Source organism: Ranitomeya variabilis, chromosome 4, assembly GCF_051348905.1.
Source record: "Ranitomeya variabilis isolate aRanVar5 chromosome 4, aRanVar5.hap1, whole genome shotgun sequence".
Lineage (NCBI taxonomy): Eukaryota > Metazoa > Chordata > Amphibia > Anura > Dendrobatidae > Ranitomeya > Ranitomeya variabilis.
In genome coordinates, this window is record NC_135235.1 from 49,430,750 (window position 1) to 49,453,437 (window position 22,688).

The 22,688-nt window shown below is 42.7% G+C and overlaps 1 protein-coding gene across 2 annotated transcripts in view; it reads right to left on the bottom strand.

Moving 5' to 3' along the window:
• Window positions 1-16,988, bottom strand: part of LOC143769699 (disintegrin and metalloproteinase domain-containing protein 9-like) — a 74,084-nt gene extending 57,096 nt beyond the window's left edge. For both annotated transcript variants that reach the window (XR_013214465.1, XM_077258484.1), the window contains exon 1: window positions 16,711-16,988. Coding sequence is in view for 1 of the 2 variants with exons in the window: in XM_077258484.1 (XP_077114599.1) it covers window positions 16,711-16,798 (88 nt within the window). In the remaining variant the exon portion in view is untranslated. The remainder of the gene's footprint in view (window positions 1-16,710) is intronic.
• Between the last annotated feature and the right edge of the window lie 5,700 nt (window positions 16,989-22,688).

Below are 22,688 nucleotides of genomic sequence, written 5' to 3' on the forward strand. Positions count from 1 at the left end.
CATAAATTATTTCTTTTTCCTTCAACATAGCCATGTGAGGGCTTGTTGTTTGCAGGACAAGTTGTACTTTTAAATTACACCATTCATTCTACAACAGAGTGTACTGGGAAAGCAAAATTCCAAGTGCAGTGAAATTGCAAAAAAAAAATGTTTGTGATTTTTTTTTTGACCTGCTATTAGTACAGGTATGCAGCTACCAAACATTATTTAAATGGAAATTTTTTTAAATTTTTTGCTTATGTTTCCATTTTCTGAGACCCGTAACGTTTAAATTTTTTGGTATCTGGGGCTTGATGAGGGCTTATTTTAGATACGATTTTTTGATCACCTCTTTGCATTTTATTGCACTGTTGCAAATGCCAAAAAAAAAAGGAATTCTGGAGTTTAGGATTTTTTTTGTTACGTCATTTACCAATCAGATTATTTTTTTTTAATGGTAGATTGAACTTTTATGAACGCAGCATTAGCAAATATGTGCATTTTTTATTGTTTTATTTTTAAAGGGGCAAAAGGAGGCTGATTTGAACTTTAGCGGTTTTTAAAAATTTTTCCTAAGTGGACTTGGAGCTGCAATGATCGCCTGTGCTATACATAGCAGGGCTTCAACACTGTTATGTATAGCAGAATTCATGATCTCCTATGAACGCCGGCCATGGGCCGACATTCACAGGAGGACCATAAAGACAGGCACAGGAGTCTTCAGCAGATCCCTCACTGTGAAGACACGGGTGTGCCGATGGGAGTGTGATGTTTCAAACATGTGATGCTCATTCAAAGTCACCTGTGGCAAGTAACGGGTGTGGGCAATATGAAAATCACACCCGAAAATAAGATAAAAAGGGGAGAAGTTGACTCAATCTTTGCATTTTGTATCTGTGTGTACCACACTAAGCATGGAGAACAGAGAGAGAAGAAGAGAACGGTCTGAGGACTTGAGGACCAAAATTGATGAAAAATATCAACAATCTCAAGGTTACAAGTCCATCTTGATGTTCCTTCTGTCCACTGTGCACAACATAGGCAAGAACTTTACAACCCATGGCACTGTAGCTAATTTACCTGGACAAGGACGACAGAGAGAAATTGATGAAAGGTTGCAACAAAGGATAGTCAAGATGGTGAATAAACAGCCCCAAACAACTTCCAAAGAAATGCAAGCTGTCCTTCAGGCTCAGGGTGCATCAGTGTCAGCACAAACTATCTATTGACATTTGAATGAAATGAAACACTATGGCAGGGAAAATACTTCATTTTCTGGAACAATTTCAAGGATGCCAACTATTTCGGCCATGACTGTATGATCTTGTCTGTTCATCTAACAGCTCCAGGCACATGGCCACAGTCACGTAGTGACAGGAGAATACATGATCCCTCGATTTAGGGGTGCCCTAGGCTATTGCTGTCCCCTGGATTACCCCGGATGGTGGAGACGTTGGGGTCATGTACCTTGCTATGCTTCTATCCCAACCTGTATCTGTTCCCTCCCCCACACAGTGAGGCTAACATGTATGGGAAAACACTACCCAGACAGTGATTAAAGAAAACTGCAATCATACAAATACACTCACAAGACAACAGAGTGGGAAACGGGAGGAATAGGAAAAAAACAAAACAAATGGGAGAGGATAAGGATTAACATGCAAGCCAACTCCACCCATCAATCTCCTGAAAATCTCTCCAACCACCTACTCCAAACACTGAACTCTCTCCTTCAGCTCCAAACCAGGTAGTGGTAACTATCACTGGCAACGTCAGAAGCAAGGAGGAGGGTTTTTATACCTGCTGGGAGTAAAGAACTCAGAACAGCTGATACAACCCAAGACAGAGAACTCCAGGAGTCCATCTAAGCAGTTTAACCCTTGTAGCACCAGAGCAAAGAAAGTCAGAACTACTAATAGAACAATGAAGCCGTTCTAACTACTGTAGGTGTATGCGTCACCGTCCGCTGTGATCGTCTGACCCCACTCTGTTGTGGTATCCCAGTGCCAGCCGCTGCACGGCGCTCTTTTCTGTGCAATGTAGAAGGAGAGAGGGTGAGAGCCATGTACTAACTGTGGCAGGGAAATAAGCGGCCATCATTTTTAGTAAAAGTCAATAACAAACCCATGGAGTTTTTCTTATACAGTACTTAACAATGCCTTTAAAATAATTAGAGCAAAGTTCCTGGTGTGTCCTTAGACCCAGAACGTACAGTGACAGCAGGACTCGAAATACCGGAATTGTATGAATTTTATCCTCTGGCAAAATTATTACATGTGCATGGAGATAACGCTGTCAACCAGAGCCTGGCAGAACTGACAGGTGACGTATGTTCATTGTTTGTGGATCTTGGCAGAGAACATGATTACGTTGTGTTTTGACAATTTTTTCGACTTTTATCACATAATGAAAAGTTTTGCAACTTTCTAATACACTTTTGATATTTTTAAATTCTTGCTTGCTGTCAGTGAATAGGGGTAAATCTGTAAATCATCCACTAGCTAAAAGTTCGTAGTTCTTCATGCCCAACTGACAAAGGTTCGTGGCTCAATACAGTGGCCTCATATGACGGTCTTACGTATATTTTTCATGTATATTTTTTTTTACGCAGTCAAGAACCATGAGTGCTTCAAGCAAAAATCCCTTTAGGAAACGCTCCTGTTTTTTTTGAGTTTTTGGATATGTTCACACTATGTTTGTTTATGGCGTGTTTTGAGCAAATCACTCCTAAAAATGCTGGAAAAAGTGGTCAAAATAATTTTCTTATTCATTTTCATGGAAAAATAACTTACTCTTCATTTATGTTCAGGTTTTTTAACGTTCTTTTAAAAACATAAAACATTTTTTTTAAAAATGGAACGTACATTATTCAGGCGTTTTCTGCTAGGAAGAAGCTCCATACTTTATAATTGAAGTTTATAGAAAGACTAAAAAAACCGCTGGTGTTTTTTCAATTAGGTTTCGCTGAACAAACAAACTCCAGCATTTTATTCATTGCTTAACGGATGACAAAAATCATGCTACAAAAAAGAAAAAACAAAACAACAAGAAACATTAACAAAATATTAACTAAAATACTTTAGAATAAAAGAAACAAAGAAAACACCTGAGCAGGGTTGTACTTGGCGTTCATGCTGCCCTGGGTATAATGAGTGGTCATGTCACCTACTGAGAAGTCAGAGCAATTGTATATGCTCACACCATCTATTTCATACAGGTCTGCTCTGTAACCCACTTGAAAAAGCACTAAATGATTGCTAAATAGAATGTGAATATGCACTGGAGTCTAAAAACGACTTGCTGTGCATACGTTCTGTCTTTTGATCGTCTTTTAACCACGTCAGTTTTTCAAAGTGGTAAAAGAAGTGACCTGACCACTTATCAGGCGGCTTCCTATTGAAGCCACTCATTAATACAATTTAAATAAAAAAACAGCCAAAAGATGTCAGAAAACATGAATGACAAGAAAAGATGCTTCAGGATAAATAAAAGACTCTGTTGTCTCCTGGAACGTCTTCCATCTGAAAAACATCACATGTACATACCCTAAAAGTGCCCATATCCTTTAGATAGTAGTAAAGGCACTCATTCATATTAGACTAAAGTTGGCCAAACCCAGAGACATTGACAGGTATGGCCAACAGTCTAATATTCATAGGTGCCCAAGACTAATGATGTTGGAAGAAGATAAGAATCCAATTTCAGACTGCAGATCCTTTTTTAAGTAATAAGCCGCCAACAGAGATTTTTAGCAACAGCTCTTACAGAGAACACAGGAACACTCACCAGCGTGTGCAAACAGTTGTCTATAGTATATGGGGCGGGTTTTAGTCAAATACTTGTTTGGCTGACATATACCGCCTCATTCAGATGGTGGCATTTTTAGTCCAGCACTCTGACCCTAATCATCTACTATCAAATCTAATAAATAAAAGATTGCCACATCTACACTGAGTCACTATTTCCACAATGAGTACATGACTACATAACCAGAACCATCATCATAACACAGCTACATCACCAAAACCACCGTCAGTACACAACTACATCAGCAGATCCACTGACAGTACAAGACTACATCCCCCATTACTACCACCAGTTTATGGCTACATCATCAGATTCAACAACAGCACACAACTGCATCACATTATGGATCCCAGCTTGTCGGTATGTACACACTGACTTCTTCAGGCAGATTCGCCTTCAATCCGTCATAAAGAGCACCGCAAAACATGAACATACACAGCAATTTAAAAACAACCTTGCTGTGCAGATATTCCATCTTATGTTACTTCTTTTAACCGCTTCAGGGCTCAGAAACACTGAAGTATTTAAAAGAAACAACACTGTCATACTTTGGGTGGCTTCTGTTAGGAAGCTGCTCCCTAGCTACAGTATAACTCAGTGAAAAAAGACGCTGGTGACCACAAATCAACGATGGAGCTGCTTCAGGAAGAAAACTGCTGGCTTTTTAAAGAAGTGACTTTGTGGAATAAAACTTGGATGGCTTCGTTGCTGCATTAATGACGTCATGTGCACGTTCCCTCAATGTGCACATAGGTCACAAACACATTCTAGGAGTGTTTCATTAATGGAACTTATAGGAAATCTATTCTGTGATACAGAGAGAAAATATGCAGCACACCTTAAAGGGTTTGTCTACCACTGATCAACCCCCTATACATATACAGTGTGGGAAATAAGTATTTGATCCCTTGCTGATTTTGTAAGTTTGCCCACTGGCAAAGACATGAACTGTCTATAATTTTAATATCAAAAATAAAATCCAGAAAATCCCATTGTTTAAATTATATAAATTTATTTGCATTTTGCAGTGAGAAATAAGTATTTGATTCCGGCTCCTACAGACCAGTTGGACGCTCCTAATCAACTCATTAACTGCATTAAAGACAGCTGTCTTACATAGTCACCTTTATAAAAAACTCTTGTCCGCAGACTCAATTAATCAGTCAGACTCTAAACTCTACAACATGGGCAAGACCAAAGAGCTTTTTAAGGATGTCAAGGACAAGATCATAGACCTGCACAAAGCTGGAATGGGCTAAAAAACCATAAGTAAGATGCTGGGTGAGAAGGAGACAACTGTTGGGGCAATACTAAGAAAATGGAAGAAATACAAAATGACTGTCAATCGACATCGATCTGGGGCACCATGCAAAATCTCACCTTGTGGGGTATCCTTGATCATGAGGAAGGTGAGAGATCAGCCTAAAACTACACGGAAGGAACTTCTTAATGATCTCAAAGCAGCTGGGACCACAGTCACCAAGAAAACCACTGGCAACACATTACGCCGTAAAGGTTTAAAATCCTGCAGTGCCAGCAAGGTCTCTCTGCTCAAGAAGGCACATGTGCAGCCCGTCTGAAGTTTGCCAATGAACACCTGGATGATTCTGAGAGTGATTGGGAGAAGGTGCTGTGGTCAGATGAGACAAAAATTGAGGCATTAACTCAACTCGTTTGGAGGAAGAGAAATGCTGCCTATGGCCAAAACAACACCATCCCCACTGTCAAGCATGGAGGTGGAAACATTATCTTTTGAGGGCACAGGACTACTTCACCATGTCAATGGGGGAATGGATGGAGCCATGTACCGTAAAATCCTGAGTGACAACCTCCTTCCCTCTCCCTTTAAGCAGCTTTTCAGTTTATGCTGGGGATATTTTCTGCTTACTTCTCCCAATGGAATAAAAAAATAAAAACAAAATCTGCACAATTTAGTGCAAAAATGTCAGCAGATATGGGGAATTTACACTGCAGATATGTCTCTTTGTGGACATAGTGCACCCTTCAGGGAGAATATGGTGCCCCATGGAAGCTACATAAGACGGCACATGAAGTGCCTGTAGGTCCATAGTCTGTATCCGTACTAATGTACAGGATTCTGATTTTACAGGGTATATAACAGCAAGCAATGTATTATTTTGCAGCAGCGGGTCATTTTCACATTGGGATGAAAAGGATTAAAAAAAATCTCTCATTCAAACAAAAACATCTAAAACCTCATTCAAACGCATTGTTTGCTGCATTTGTTACATTCACATGTATTGTAACATTGTTATCTACATTTGTTACAATTACATGTATTGCTTGCTGCATTTGTTGCGTTCACAAGCATTGTTTGCTGCCTTTTGTTGTATTACATGCATTTCATTCTGCATTTGTTGCATTCACATGCATTGCTTGCTGCATTTGTTGCATTCACATGCATTTCTTGCTGCATTTGTTGCATTCACAAGCATTGTTTGCTGCATTTGTTGTATTCACATGCATTGCTTTCTGCATTTGTTGCATTCACATGCATTGCTTTCTGCATTTGTTGCATTCACATGCATTGTTTTCTACATTTGTTAGGTATTTTTGTTGCAAAATGTGTGAACAGACGCTGACTGCTCATTCCATACATATTGACTATCCTCAGCTCTCTATTTAGTGCACAGGTAAAAGGTTACATGTGTGTAAATGTCGATTATCATCACATTGTGACTCGGCACTGGCGCACGTCAGTCCTCTTTTCAATTCCTTCCTATTTATGGGATTTAGAGATTATCCAGACGTGTATAATAAGTAAATCCTTGTAAAGTCCTGTGTTATTCTGTGAATAATCCCCCATTGTGTTCTGTGGGGTGCCATTTCCATGTAATGAATAGGGATGTACTAATTATTTATATGACTTGGTATTTATGGTTTATGACATTTCCTCTTTTCTCTAACACTGTCCTGTGCAGACAATTCACTTACCGGTCACTGACATAACTGTGGCATACAATTTTCCTATTACAGCCTCCATGCTGTTGGGTGGAAGGGTGCCCCTTTATATAAATGCAGGATACAGTGGTCCCAACGGTCATTCAGTGATTCCCCATTTAGGGATGTGGTCAAGATTTCTGATGGGCACAGGACAGAGACAGCTCAACAACAGCATTACTCATAGAGAGGCAACCAGCCTAATGGTTATATGGTCTCTCAAGAGCTAATGGGCTTGGTGGTTACAAACTCACAGAGCCAAAGGCTTGGCTTTGTTATATTGGGCTGGTACTAGCAACACTTTGCAGTTCCCCTCCTCTTTGTCTGTCTCCTCTCCAGACAGCAATGCCGTGTGTCAGTCTTACACACTCCTGTGGCCTACTCACTCAGTTGCCATATAACAGTCACATTCAGGCATCAAAAACACATACAATTCTCAGTTCTGTATATAAAAAACTGGCTAGTGTTACACAAACATAACAACTATGCACATAACTTACTACATTTTAGGAGCTTCCCCCTTTCTTTATGCCTAGAAGAGGGGAAAAAGCCCCCAAAACCTCAAAAGGATTCTAAGGAATAAGCCTCCTTGCCCTGTCTCTGTAATGCTGGCACTCTCATGCAAGTGGACTTGTCTCCTTCACCTGGGACAAACTATACAAAAAGCAGTAAAGGCTGGAGTTTCATGCTTTGATTTTCTGTAGGTCTCTCTATGCCCCATATGGCGTCATTCCATTTTAGGCAAATGCTACTCACCCCCATCACAAGATATCTATGATGCAGACACCACCTCCTACTCAGGCTGTCCATCAGACATCTGCTCAAGGGGAACATCTTTTTTTGTTCTTTTTGCCATTGAGCTTAGGCAACCAGCTGATATCTCCACCCTAACCAGGAACATAACATTGCGGTTCTTTTGGCACCAGTTGTTAAGTTTTGTAAGTGGGTGGTGGTTCTATTTTCAGCTCTCGTATTCACTCACTAGCATGTATAGAAATTCAATCAATGTTTTCTGGAGTGTGGATGGAAATCAGAGTACCTGGGAGACTGTCGCGAGGTCGTCACATCCCTCTTCAATATATAGTAGAATAAACTTGGCAAAAGTGTAGCTGAACAATAGATATCTTTTCATTGGATTTTTCTATAAGGAGACTGGCAAAAGGTATCCCATTAAAGACTTCGCCACCTGTGACACATCTTATGTAGTTTATCTATCTGATTAAATGCCCGGAGTGGACACTTTTATATAGGAGAGACCACTCAGCCCATCAAAGACAGGATATCAAAACATAAGTCAACTATTAAATGCTACCTGTACCTTATCATTTTGTCACGGTTGGCCACAATGTCTCACAACTAAAGTTTCAAGTCACTGAGCCCGTCCCTCCCGAGACGAGGTGGCGACCGTATACGCCATCTTATACATAGGGAGGCTTTATGAGATCCATGACCTCCAAGCTCTGGCTCCAACTGCCTGAATAAAGATTATGAGTTACTCGCTGTCATACAGTTAGCTCCATAATCTGATATATCCTGCTCCATTTGTTCTCTCATTTGTCAAATATACGCCTGTTAAACTGTATATCACTCACTGGTACTTCCCATATCTCCTTATAGAAATATCTCTTACAGGACACTGGGTCCTATCGTACCTTCCTCCTCTCCCTCATCTGGTAGGGTAGCTCTATTTGTACATTGTGATATTACTTTAAATCTACCATCACATAGATGATAATCCTGGCTGATTATATAAACTAAAAAAGAAAAACAATCCTTAAAATTATTATTAATTAACCATATTAAAAATTCAATATACAAGTAATACCAACCGACACCAAAACCTAGATCAGGGCGGGGTATAGGTACAATAATAAATGAGCCAGGAAGTCTTAATAGGGAGAGGTAGTCCTGACTATATCCCTAATTGCTTCCTATTAGACTGTACCTTCCTGGCAGTGGAGGTTGGCACCCTAAATTCAGCATGGAGCCCCCACTCCGCGTCGACTGTCCCTTCTGGCCCTACTCAGACCCTACCCAACTACCCTCGCCGAAACCCCAACACCATACACACAAACACAAGCCTTGGTCAAACTAGAGAAAAAAGTAAATTTTGGTAGAATTGCACAAGATATAGTATTGCACTGAAAAAACTATTGCACTTAGATCCATATGCGGGAAGTAAGCGGTTCAATGCAAAGAAGTGACATGCTGCGGGTTGTAAACCGCATCGTTTCTGCGCGGTTTTTCCCGCAGCATGTGCACAGCGGTTTGCGGTTTCCATAGGGTTTACATGTTAATGTAAACGCTATGGAAACTGCTGCGGACCCGCAGTGTCATGATCTCTGCAGGCAGAGATCATAGCAAGCCTATAGAGGGACAAGCTCTCGGAAGATGGAACTATACTGACCATGAACTAAGCCTACCGCGCAACTAGAAATAGCCAGGTAGCATTTCCTATTTATTGCTAGATGCCCAGCTCTGGCCTAAGACCTAAATAGCTAGCAGAGGGAAATATAAGACCTGGCTCACCTCTAGAGAAATATTCCTAAGAAGACAGTAGACCCCCACATATAATGACGGTGAGTTCAGATGAAACAACAAACGCAGCAGGAAAATAGTCTTAGCAAATTTGAGGTCCGCTTACTAGATAGCAGAAGACAGATAGTATACTTTCATGGTCAGCAGAAAAACACTAACAAAACACCATCCAGAGATTACCTTAAACTCTGGCATTAACTCATAACACCAGAGTAGCAATCCCTGATCAACGAGAGCTTTCCAGACACAGTAACAAAACTTCAGCTGTGAACTGGAACAAATAGGCAAAACGAAACATGGACAAAAGTCCAACTTATCTAGTAGTTGTCAGAAGCAGGAACAAGCACTGAGAGGCATCAGATAACATTGTTGACCGGCAAGAAACCACCAGAGAAATGAGCTAAAATAGCGACACCCACTACTGATGGAAACAGGTGAAACAGGAAAGAGGATGACAAGTCCAATTCCACAAGCGGCCACCGGGGGAGCCCAGAATCCAAATTCACAACAGTACCCCCCCCTCAAGGAGGGGGCACCGAACCCTCACCAGATCCACCAGGGCGACCAGGATGAGCCCTATGGAAGGCACGAACAAGATCAGAAGCATGAACATCAGATGCATTGACCCAAGAATTATCCTCCTGGCCGTAACCCTTCCACTTGACCAGATACTGGAGTCTCCGTCTGGAAACACGAGAGTCCAAAATTTTCTCCACAACGTACTCCAACTCACCCTCAACCAACACCGGAGCAGGAGGCTCAACTGAAGGTACAACAGGTACCTCATACCTGCGCAATAACGACCGATGAAAAACGTTATGAATGGAAAAGGACGCAGGGAGGTCCAAACGGAAAGAAACAGGATTAAGAATCTCCAATATTCTATAAGGGCCGATGAACCGAGGTTTAAACTTAGGAGAAGAGACCCTCATAGGGACAAAACGAGAAGACAACCAGACCAAATCTCCAACACAAAGCCGAGAACCAACACGACGATGACGGTTGGCAAAACGCTGAGTCTTCTCCTGGGACAACTTCAAATTGTCCATAACCTGCCCCCAGATGTGATGCAATCTCTCCACCACCGCATCCACTCCAGGACAATCCGAGGATTCCACCTGACCGGAGGAAAATCGAGGGTGAAACCCCGAATTACAGAAAAACGGGGACACCAAGGTGGAAGAGCTGGCCCGATTATTGAGGGCGAACTCTGCCAATGGCAAAAAAGCAACCCAATCATCCTGGTCAGCAGAGACAAAACACCTCAGATATGTCTCCAGGGTCTGATTAGTCCGCTCGGTCTGGCCATTAGTCTGAGGGTGAAAGGCAGATGAAAAAGACAAATCTATGCCCATCCTAGCACAGAATGCCCGCCAAAATCTAGACACAAATTGGGTACCTCTGTCAGAAACAATATTCTCAGGAATACCGTGCAATCGGACAACATTCTGAAAAAACAGAGGAACCAACTCAGAAGAAGAAGGCAACTTGGGCAGAGGAACCAAATGGACCATTTTAGAGAAACGGTCACAGACCACCCAGATGACAGACATCTTCTGGGAAACAGGCAGATCCGAAATAAAATCCATCGAGATGTGTGTCCAAGGCCTCTTAGGAACAGGCAAGGGCAACAGCAGTCCGCTAGCCCGAGAACTACAAGACTTGGCCCGAGCACAAATGTCACATGACTGCACAAAGACTCGCACATCTCGTGACAGGGAAGGCCACCAGAAGGATCTTGCCACCAAATCCCTGGTACCAAAAATTCCGGGATGACCTGCCAATGCAGAAGAATGTACCTCAGAGATGACTCTACTGGTCCAATCATCCGGAACAAACAGTCTATCAGGCGGACAACGATCCGGTCTATCCGCCTGAAACTCTTGCAAGGACCGCCGCAGATCAGGAGAAACGGCCGACAAAATTACTCCCTCCCTAAGGATACCTGTGGGTTCAGTATTACTAGGAGAGTCCGGGTCAAAACTCCTAGAAAGGGCATCTGCCTTAACATTCTTAGAACCCGGTAGGTATGACACCACAAAATTAAAGCGAGAAAAAAATAAAGACCAGCGCGCCTGTCTAGGATTCAGGCGCCTGGCAGTCTCAAGATAAATCAAATTTTTGTGGTCAGTCAATACCACCACCTGATGCTTAGCCCCCTCTAGCCAATGGCGCCACTCCTCAAACGCCCACTTCATGGCCAAAAGCTCCCTATTCCCAACATCATAATTCCGCTCTGCGGGCGAAAATTTGCGAGAAAAGAAGGCACAAGGCCTAATGACGGAGCAGTCGGAACCTTTCTGCGACAACACTGCCCCAGCTCCGATCTCCGAAGCGTCAACCTCAACCTGAAAAGGCAGATTCACATCAGGCTGACGTAACACAGGGGCAGAGGCAAAACGGTGCTTAAGCTCCTGAAAGGCCTCTACAGCATGAGGGGACCAATTAGCAACATCAGCGCCATGTCTGGTCAAATCAGTCAGTGGTTTAACGACATCCGAAAAACCAGCAATAAATCGGCGGTAAAAGTTGGCAAAGCCCAAAAATCTCTGAAGACCCTTAAGAGAGGAGGGCTGAGTCCAGTCACAAATAGCTTGCACCTTGACGGGATCCATCTCAATGGAAGAGGGAGAAAAAATATACCCCAAAAAGGAAATTTTCTGGACCCCAAAAACGCACTTAGACCCCTTCACACATAAAGAATTAGACCGCAGAACCTGAAAAACTCTCCTGACCTGCTGGACATGAGAGTCCCAGTCATCAGAAAAAATCAGAATATCATCCAGATATATTATCATAAATTTATCCAGAAAATCGCGGAAAATATCATGCATAAAAGACTGGAAAACTGAAGGGGCATTAGAAAGACCAAAAGGCATGACCAAATACTCAAAGTGGCCCTCGGGCGTATTAAATGCGTACTGTTGTGAATTTGGATTCTGGGCTCCCCCGGTGGCCGCTTGTGGAATTGGACTTGTCATCCTCTTTCCTGTTTCACCTGTTTCCATCAGTAGTGGGTGTCGCTATTTTAGCTCATTTCTCTGGTGGTTTCTGGCCGGTCAAACTGTCATGATCTCTGCAGGCAGAGATCATAGCAAGCCTATAGAGGGACAAGCTCTCGGAAGATGGAACTATACTGACCATGAACTAAGCCTACCGCGCAACTAGAAATAGCCAGGTAGCATTTCCTATTTATTGCTAGATGCCCAGCTCTGGCCTAAGACCTAAATAGCTAGCAGAGGGAAATATAAGACCTGGCTCACCTCTAGAGAAATATTCCTAAGAAGACAGTAGACCCCCACATATAATGACGGTGAGTTCAGATGAAACAACAAACGCAGCAGGAAAATAGTCTTAGCAAATTTGAGGTCCGCTTACTAGATAGCAGAAGACAGATAGTATACTTTCATGGTCAGCAGAAAAACACTAACAAAACACCATCCAGAGATTACCTTAAACTCTGGCATTAACTCATAACACCAGAGTAGCAATCCCTGATCAACGAGAGCTTTCCAGACACAGTAACAAAACTTCAGCTGTGAACTGGAACAAATAGGCAAAACGAAACATGGACAAAAGTCCAACTTATCTAGTAGTTGTCAGAAGCAGGAACAAGCACTGAGAGGCATCAGATAACATTGTTGACCGGCAAGAAACCACCAGAGAAATGAGCTAAAATAGCGACACCCACTACTGATGGAAACAGGTGAAACAGGAAAGAGGATGACAAGTCCAATTCCACAAGCGGCCACCGGGGGAGCCCAGAATCCAAATTCACAACACCGCAGCATCAAAATCGCCGCGGTTCCGCGGTAAAAACCGCAAAGTGTGAACATGGCCTTAAAGTCCAGAACTGTTTCCTAAGCTCACCCTTTTAGACATCAGGATATACAAAAAGTCCCATAATTATGAGGGACAAAAAGAGGGAGCAGAAAAAAGGGATCCAAAATTCAGCTTATTGGGAAAAGATATAAAGTGTTCTTGTGCTCATGAACTATTGATATTCTACTGCCATAATTGGCTACATAGTTCAATCACCAAGACCAAGTCATATAGGTAGCAAGCTAAACAGAAACTTCCCAAATATACAGTTTCACTAGTCTCTCATGGCCATAGCACAACAAATCGTCATATTATACATATAATTGCCATAGAGAACCAGAGCATGCTACCAGAACCGTAATAGGTTACTTATCTGAGCAATATGACGTAATTTGTCCAATGTCTCCGTCCCTACGCGTTTCGCCCCCTCCTAGTATAGGGGCTCATCAGGGGACCACGTGTAGGAGCAAGCCATAGTGGCATCATAAATAGGTCTAATAGGAAGCAATTAGGGATATAGTCAGGACTACCTCTCCCTATTAAGATTTCCTGGCTCATTTATTATTGTACCTATACTCCGCCCTGATCTAGGTTTTGGTGTTGGTTGGTATAATTTGTATATTGAATTTTTAAAATGGTTAATTAAAGATAATTTTAAGGGTTGTTTTTGTTTTTTGGTTTATATACTGAGTATAGCCCTATACTATTTGGTTTTGGTTCCTTTTAACCCTGGCTGATGCCAGATGTTTAAGATATATTGACTTGACTGTAGAATTTTAAATACATTGAGAATTCATCACATTATATGACAAATTTTGTTTACTTTTATTTAAATGCTTTGAATATTTTTTCCTTCTATGTAGTCAACTGTTGACAATTGTCACTCTTTATTCCTATAGAGTATACTGATGAAGGTCGTATTGGACCGAAATGTCTACTTGTACTACTCTCACTTTCTTTGACTGCTATTCAATTAAAAGATATATATTGTTCAGCTACAATTTGAGAGCCAAGGTTTTCTACTATATATTACCGGTATTGGACCCTTCTTGAGCACCTATTCCTGGAGTGCAGTGAATTTGCTATAATTTTATCCACGTTCCTCCGGAAGACCTGGAGTTAGATGGTCACGTAGGGTAATGAATCACTGGTCTTCTTTAGAGATGTTGTGATTTGTGTCCCATATTAAATGGATGTGGTTTACTCTGGTGCTGAAGAGGTTAACGACCCTTTCTTTACTGGTTAGAAACATGCAGCTCCATTTCAGCTGCTTCTGACCTGGTCATTTCCTCTTCCTATAAAAACTGGTCAGACCTTCTGGTTCATGCCGGTGAAAGATTTGTCTTCCTGTGCTGTGTGCTAAAGCTAAGTGGTTGGAGTAGAGTTCTTGTAGTAGGGTTCTGTGATTTGCTGTAGTACGTGTATGTTTATCTTCTGGTCCCTGTTCCCATTCAGTGTATTCCTCCCTGTCCCTATCCTCCTCCCTATTGTTGGTTAGTACTTTTGTATGATAGAGGTTTTCTGTTATCCCTGTTTTGTCTTTGTGTCTTGTTTACCATTCATTTCTGTCCCATGCCTCATGGGGTGGGGGAGGGGACAGTTAATGGTTTAACAGTAGTGTAGTAAGGTCGAAGACTTTGGCCTCTCTGCCTTCAGAGATAGTTAGGTTCCCAGTTCCAGGCACAGTTTGAGGCCCCTCTTCCTTACCAAAGACCGTCACAGTGTGACAGAAACCCACAAAAACGTAGATGGGAAAGTGGCAACCAGTTACATAGTTCTTTATTCTGGTTTCATACTTCAAAATATGGCATTGTTACATGTTCTGTATTGAGGACACGACACTGACCTCGACAGTTCAACTGAACCAAGGTTAGGACCTTACTCTGACTAAAGTCTGGTTTAGAATGTTTCTGACTTGTCTTTGCATTAATCCATACGGAACAAATGGAGCACCTGTTTGAGAGGGTCTCCGCTGGATGCATGGGGGAAAGAGGTGGTGAAAGCCAAAAAAACACTAATCAGGGCAATTAGATACAGGGCTATGACTGCAAACAGAATCTTTGCCCAGACTACATTTTTCTTAATAATGACCACAATGTACGAGCTCTTAAAATGCCTTAAACTTGAAGGTATGGTGCTAACCAAGTAAAACCCATAGTACAACACATATCATTTTAAACGCGCCCTCAAATGTTTTTTCTCCCCTAGATCTCACCATGGCTTCTATTAATTTGATTATATGACAGCAACACGAATGAGTAAAATGGAAATATGAATCCAAATTTAGTGTAACCACCCTTTAAAAGCATTCTACTGTATGTATAATAATGTGCAAAAGTTCTAGGCAGGTGTCGAAAAAATGCTGCAAATTAAATGTTGAAATATTAATTGTGTATCTAAAACTTTCAACACAAAGACACAGACATTTTCAAAAGCACAATTTTGAAGGTTACTACCCTAATACAATGTGTATGATAGTGGTGGTGTTAGTTCTAGCCATGTGGGGGATAGCGGTTTATTTTATTAGCGTAGTACCTTTCAAAATTTTGTTTTTTAAATGTTTTTTTTGTTGGACGTTTTTTGAATACATAATAAATATTTAAAAATGTATTTTTTGGATGTGCCTTCTTTTCTTGTTTTGCTTTTGGTCCAAAAATGCAGCTTCCAACGTCCTTCTTGGTTGCGCATGGTGCACTTTGAAACCCCCTAATGATGGTCCAGAAATATTACTATGTTCATTGTGTATCGCATATCCCGTCACTTGCAAATACTCGTGCATGCGATCGATTATATTGGATGAGTCCTATCTGTGGTTTTCACGAATAGCCTTGTGCCTATGATATGGGCCTGTGCACACGTCCAAAAATGGAGACATTTTCTTTCTACGTTCCAGAAAAATTGATGCCGCTTTGATCAAAGTCTGATCCGAATAATCGTACCCTTTTTCTCGGATGGAGTGAAAATGGTTTTCATCTACAAGGAAAGAGATATCTCTAGTGGAGAATACCTGTATAATAAAGCATGCAAAGGGGCCAATGCCACAGCTATAAAATCAGTGGCACAAAACAGTAGGCACCTAGAGCAGGTAATGGGGTCGTTATTATAGTGTCTATCTATACCACATGGATAATAGCCAAACCCATAATGTAATAGCCACCTCTGTACGTATAGTTATGGACTGGATGAGACAAAGTCCTAGAGCTCAGGCTATAATAATATAGTAGTAATAATATTATGGCTGCTAATACCAATAAACATTATAATAAGGATTGCAGTGTATGTAAACAGTCACCTTTCTGAATAGGCAGGTTCCATAACAATGCCGAGGTATGGCGAGACAGAAGTGATTAAGGTTGCCTATCTCCAATCCTTTGCTATAAATGTCGACGATAGGAAACGAGAATGGGAAAAGTATTGCAGGTCACTAAGAAAGCAAGAAAAGGAGCAAAAGACACAAAGGACAAAGTAATCCTGAACTTTGAGCCCTGATGGATCAGATCCCCATTCTTTCTCGCGGTTGTATTACCCCCTGCCGAGTGTATTCCTAGGACTTCCTAGGTCCCCACTCCCCACATGTGCATATTTGAAACCCAAATTACTCACCGTTCAGCAAAAGATAAAGGAAACCCAGCAGCAGCCACTTCTCCCCCATATCTGAATATGGTGGTTTGAGCGTTTTTGGGTTCCTCATTGTGAAGACAGTCCCTGGTCCTGTGACACAATCATTTCACAAAACTGGAAGAGCCAGGTCTCAACCCTTTCCTGGCAGGTTGGAGACTGAGAGTTTGCTGATAACTTGCACTGGAGTACTCCTCAGCTCTCAGGTATGTGTAGGAACCAGTCTCACAAGTTATTTGACCCTTGTAGAATTAGCTAACGATGACTCAGTCTGTGTGCAGACCATGTAAGGCAGAGAAGGCTTATTTACATACAGGATAAGGCCGCCGTGTATACAACTGCTTAACACTGTGAAGAACAGAATACACAAGAACTACACACAAGACAGGGCCAAACCTAACACAAGAGCAGGACTTCAGATATGTGAGACAAGGAATTTGTAAGCAGGGGCGTATTTATAGAGAATGCAGAGGTTGGGCCCAAAAGGTCCCTTTGACCCATATCAGACCAATTCTATTAGAGGCCTGTGATGGTTGGAGGCACTGCTGTAGATTTTGAATTGGGGATCACAAGCTTCATTACAATGCTTATTACCCCCTTCCCCAACATGAACCTAGGAAGGAGGTCTTGGAAAACATACTTGACTAAGGCTGGTTTCACATTTGCGTTTTTTGCCGCTGCGTTTTTGCGCAAAAAAAGCATGCGTTTTTTTTCCTATACTTAACATTAAAAACGCATGCGTTTTTTTTTTTTGCATGCGTTTGGCCGTGTTTGACAACGCATGCGTCGTTTCCATGCTTGCGTTTTTTTGCGGAAATGCAACATGTAGTAATTTCTAGAGGCAAAAAAACGTATTGCTGTCTATGTAAACGCATGCGTTTTTAAGCACATGCGTTTGGTTGCGTTTTAAACGCATGCGTTTTCATAGAAAAAAAACAGAAAACACACTTAAAAGCCACCCCCCACCATCAAGGTGATAAAGGGATCCAAACCCTAACCCTAGGGATCCTAACCCTATCCCTAATCCTACCCCTAACCCTAGGGATCCTAACCCTAACCCTACCCCTAACCCTACCCCTAGGGATCCTAACCCTAACCCTACCCCTAACACTAGGGATCCTAACCCTAACCCTAGCTATTTCTATTTTTAGTGGGTTTTCTAGTTGATTTTGATGATTGGCAGCTGTCACACACTTCTCAGCTTGCGTTTCAAAAACGCAAACGCAGGAAAAACGCATGCAAACGTGGCAAAACGCCACTTTTTTTTACCGCTTACGAAAACGCATGCGTTTAAAAAAAGGCAGTGTTTGCATGCGTTTTTTCACCACCTGCGTTTGCGTTTAAAACGCTGCGTTTTTAAACGCAAATGTGAAACTAGCCTAAGCATTCAAGAAAGGCATGGGAGAAGACCGTGCAACCCTATTAGGTTCCACGGCATGCTGATACTGTAATATCCGATTACTGTACATGTGGTGATCCTCTAAGCCAAAATTGGTTATACCTGATGCAAAAGTTATAGAAATTTTCCATTCATTACCCTTAAAGGGCATTTGTAAGGGAACCACATGCATCCAAAATATCTCTGAAGAACCGAGCCCCATTGCGCTCTACTGCTGGAGGAGACATGTATCGGAATAAGCACTACCTCTAGTATGGCAGGCCAGCTTCTTGAGATGGGACACACATCTACCATACATGCATATTCCAGCCATATGTAGACAAGAAGGTTGGTTAGGTGAAATAAATGGCATTAGCGGTCTCTTGTGGTCCTCGGGACACAGGTTGTGCACCCCAGCATTCTAGTAATAGAAAAACGAAACTCCTGCAAAAAAAATGGGTTTATACTGTGATGGACATAAACAACACCAGAAGGACCCCATTAACTAATATTGGGGTTCATTTGGTTTCTGGTCATTTTAATGTGAAAAAAATAGTGACATGTTAAGCAGTTTTTTATAAAAAAATACAAAACAGAATTGTGATGGAGCTTCTTGATGGAAACTTTGATATAGGTGTGAACCTAGCCGGAGACACACTTCCATTCTGCCTATGCTGTCAGTGAGGCAGGGTGCATGCGCTTTATGGCAGCTAAAATGTATGAAAGGTAGTAGAAATGTCAACAGACTTACTACAGAGTTCAGGAGCTGACGGAGTAGACAGCCTCTCCCCCAGAGGACAAGGAGTGGTAGGAGAGCTGCACACAGAGCCTTTATGTGTAGACATACTTCTACTATCCCGACCTATCTCAGTGCAAGACCTTTCGTCTCAGGAGGATAGACAATTTCTGTACTCTACAGTTAGTGTTCGGAGCTAAACGCTGAAGTTCGGAGTTGAGGGGGAAGTCTGTTGGAGTTTTTTTCCAGTTGCAAAATTTGGGTCCCCATACATTTCAATGGGGATCGGGTTCTGGTTCAAGTTCGGGTACCCTAACTTTGAACTAAAGTTTGGGTCAGGTACCAAACTTGAGCTTCCATGGGTCCGCTTATCCCTACTCAGGAGAGCTGCAGTGGCCAAGAAATGTCAGTATATTGATCGCACCCTGTGGTTAGGAGGACAACTGCAATATTTTCAGATTTTTTTTCATTTGGATAGTCCCCTAAAAAATAATCAAAAGTCTATAATTAAAGCCTATAAATTAAAGGGATTGTCCAGTTAAGATAAATTATCACCTATCCACAGAATAGTTGATAACTTCTAGATTGGTATGTGTCTGACCGCTGATATCTGCACCAATCGGCAGAATGGGGCAACTTCATCTCCATTAAAATGGATCAGTGCTCATGTTAGACCGCAACCATGTGCTTTTCTATGGGTCTGCTGAGTACTGCACACCGCTTTTTCAGGCAGTTGCTACATTTTCCCGCTGCGTAGCTGAGTTACCCCTGCCTAACATTCCTGTCCTCCCTTTACAACCCCTGCTTACCTCTCAGCTGCCTCACCTTCAGAGAACAAAAATGCCGACATCCCCCTATAAACAAAGCACCACTTTATACAGTGACTGTCTCCTCTATGTGCAGCTTCTTTGCCCTCCTCTCTTGTATTTATTCTCTGCATAGAATAGTCAGGAGTTATATGCCCGCATAAAAACTTCTCCCCTTCCTCTGTTATGGAGGCCTGCAACATTTCCTACTGCAAAGGCAAATAGTGGAATAATACCCAAAGGATCATCTTGTCAAAAACAAAACAACACACACCACAAGGTTATGGTTGCAGGTACATAGATTTTTATAGGAATTCTACTCCATATTACAAAACCAACATCGGCCCAGCCGATAGGCAGCTATGATGTGATGGCAGCTATGATGTGACGGGCAGCTGTGATGTGATGGCAGCTATGATGTGACGGGCAGCTGTGATGTGATGGCAGCTATGATGTGACGGGCAGCTGTGATGTGATGGCAGCTATGATGTGACGGGCAGCTGTGATGTGATGGCAGCTATGATGTGACGGGCAGCTATGATGTGACGGGCAGCTATGATGTGACAGGCAGCTATGATGTGATGGCAGCTATGATGTGACGGGCAGCTATGATGTGATGGCAGCTATGATGTGACGGGCAGCTGTGATGTGATGGCAGCTATGATGTGACGGGCAGCTGTGAAGTGATGGCAGCTGTGATGTGACGGGCAGCTGTGATGTGATGGCAGCTGTGATGTGACGGGCAGCTATGATGTGATGGCAGCTATGATGTGACGGGCAGCTATGATGTGATGGCAGCTATGATGTGACGGGCAGCTGTGATGTGATGGCAGCTATGATGTGATGGCAGCTGTGATGTGACGGGCAGCTGTGAAGTGATGGCAGCTATGGTGCGACGGGCAGCTATGATGCGACGGGCAGCTATGATGCGACGGGCAGCTATGATGTGACGGGCAGCTATGATGTGACGGGCAGCTGTGATGTGACGGGCAGCTATGATGTGACGGGCAGCTGTGATGTGACGGGCAGCTATGATGTGATGGCAGCTATGATGTGACGGGCAGCTATGATTTGATGGCAGCTATGATGTGACGGGCAGCTATGATGTGACGGGCAGCTATGATGTGATGACAGCTATGATGTGACGGGCAGCTATGATTTGATGGCAGCTATGCTGTGACGGGCAGCTATGATGTGATGGCAGCTATGATGTGACGGGCAGCTATGATGTGATGGCAGCTATGATGTGACAGGCAGCTATGATGCGATGGCAGCTGTGATGTGATGGCAGCTGTGATGTGACGGGCAGCTATGATGTAACGGGCAGCTGTGACGTGATGGCAGCTATGATGCGATGGCAGCTGTGATGTGATGGCAGCTGTGATGTGACGGGCAGCTATGATGTAACGGGCAGCTGTGACGTGATGGCAGCTATGATGCGATGGCAGCTGTGATGTGATGCCAAAGGACACAAGAGAAAAAGTAAAGGTCATACAAATGGGGATCACCGCAACAAGGATTCAGCTAGGATATATACAATTTTTATTAGTACACTACAGTACACATGAAAAAAGGTAATACAGTGAACACACACTTAAAAACAATTAAAAAAGGCAACAGTCTTGTCCCTTATAACTTCAGCCCGAAATAGGGCTAACACCTGCGCCCAAGACCATAGATCAATACCTAATGAGGCAATACCTATGTGGACATCACCACAAAAATACACACAGTTCAATGAAACAAGCTTGTTATATATATGACAGAAGACTGAGTGAAGGGCGACTTTACCAGAGTATCACATAATACAATGAATACAATACCCAATGCAGCCGCAGAAGACTGCCCCTAAATAAAAACAAGTCCCTGTCCGGCATAGCACAAGAGCAATAATGCTAACTTGCATCACCACAAGGGGTTAAATGCAAGTGAAATACCACGGAGCCCTGAACCCAGCCCTGCAAATACAATACCATGGGCTAGAAGTGTGTAACTGGTCAAAAAATGGCGCAGGTGAAGCGGAGACCCGACGTGTGTCGCCCCACTCAGGAGGCTTCGTCAGGGGTACCCTGGTATTGTATATATCCTAGCTGAATCCTTGTTGCGGTGATCCCCATTTGTATGACCTTTACTTTTTCTCTTGTGTCCTTTGGTTATGCATATGCTATAGGTCAGGGTGATCCCACTTTATAGACCGTGGTGCCCCCTTAACATATATATTCAGCTGTGATGTGATGGCAGCTATGATGTGACGGGCAGCTATGATGTAACGGGCAGCTTAGCTCACCGATTGGCTGAATTGCAGTCGATGTAGCATCAACACTGCAGACAATAAGTCACCGGGAGCAGCAATGGAGTTAATGCTGGACACCCAGGATGGGGGGAGTAAAGCCCAATTTGTTTTTTAAACAAACTGCAGGAGAGGAACAGGATTTTCAGAAACTTCATTTAATCTTTAACTTCATTTCACTGTGGGCACCACCAGCAAAATGGACAGGTTCCAAAGTTCTCCCAACGCGTTTCATATCCTATAGCAGAGACTCATCTGGGGAGCAAGAGAATGCGCCAAAAAGACATTAATCATAGTCCGTTCATGTTACTGGTCCTGCAGTGGCTGGGTACCAGAGAGTCCTAATGTGCCATCTCTGTGTACGGTCCCAAATGAATCCTGGAAAGCCACTGCGGGATCAGTAACATGAACAGACGCCCCTGATGAGTCTCCGCTATTGGATATGAAAAGCGTCCATTTTGCTGGTGGTGCCCACAGTTAGGGATCACTTGGGGCCTGTCCTTGTTAGGACAGGAGTTTAAAACGGGGCTAAACAGGGAAGGATAGTATATACCCTACCCCCAATCCCCATCCCTATACGTGGACCGCCGACTCTCAGCTAAAGATACTGGGAGGGATAGTATCGTGACTACATGTCTGTCATCATTGGTGAGATCCAACCAATTTTTATCTTTTGTGCACTGGTTCACATGAGCACTGTTTTGGTTATTTTGAGTGGGGTATTAGTTGGGTTGTTATAGGTTTTATCTGAAC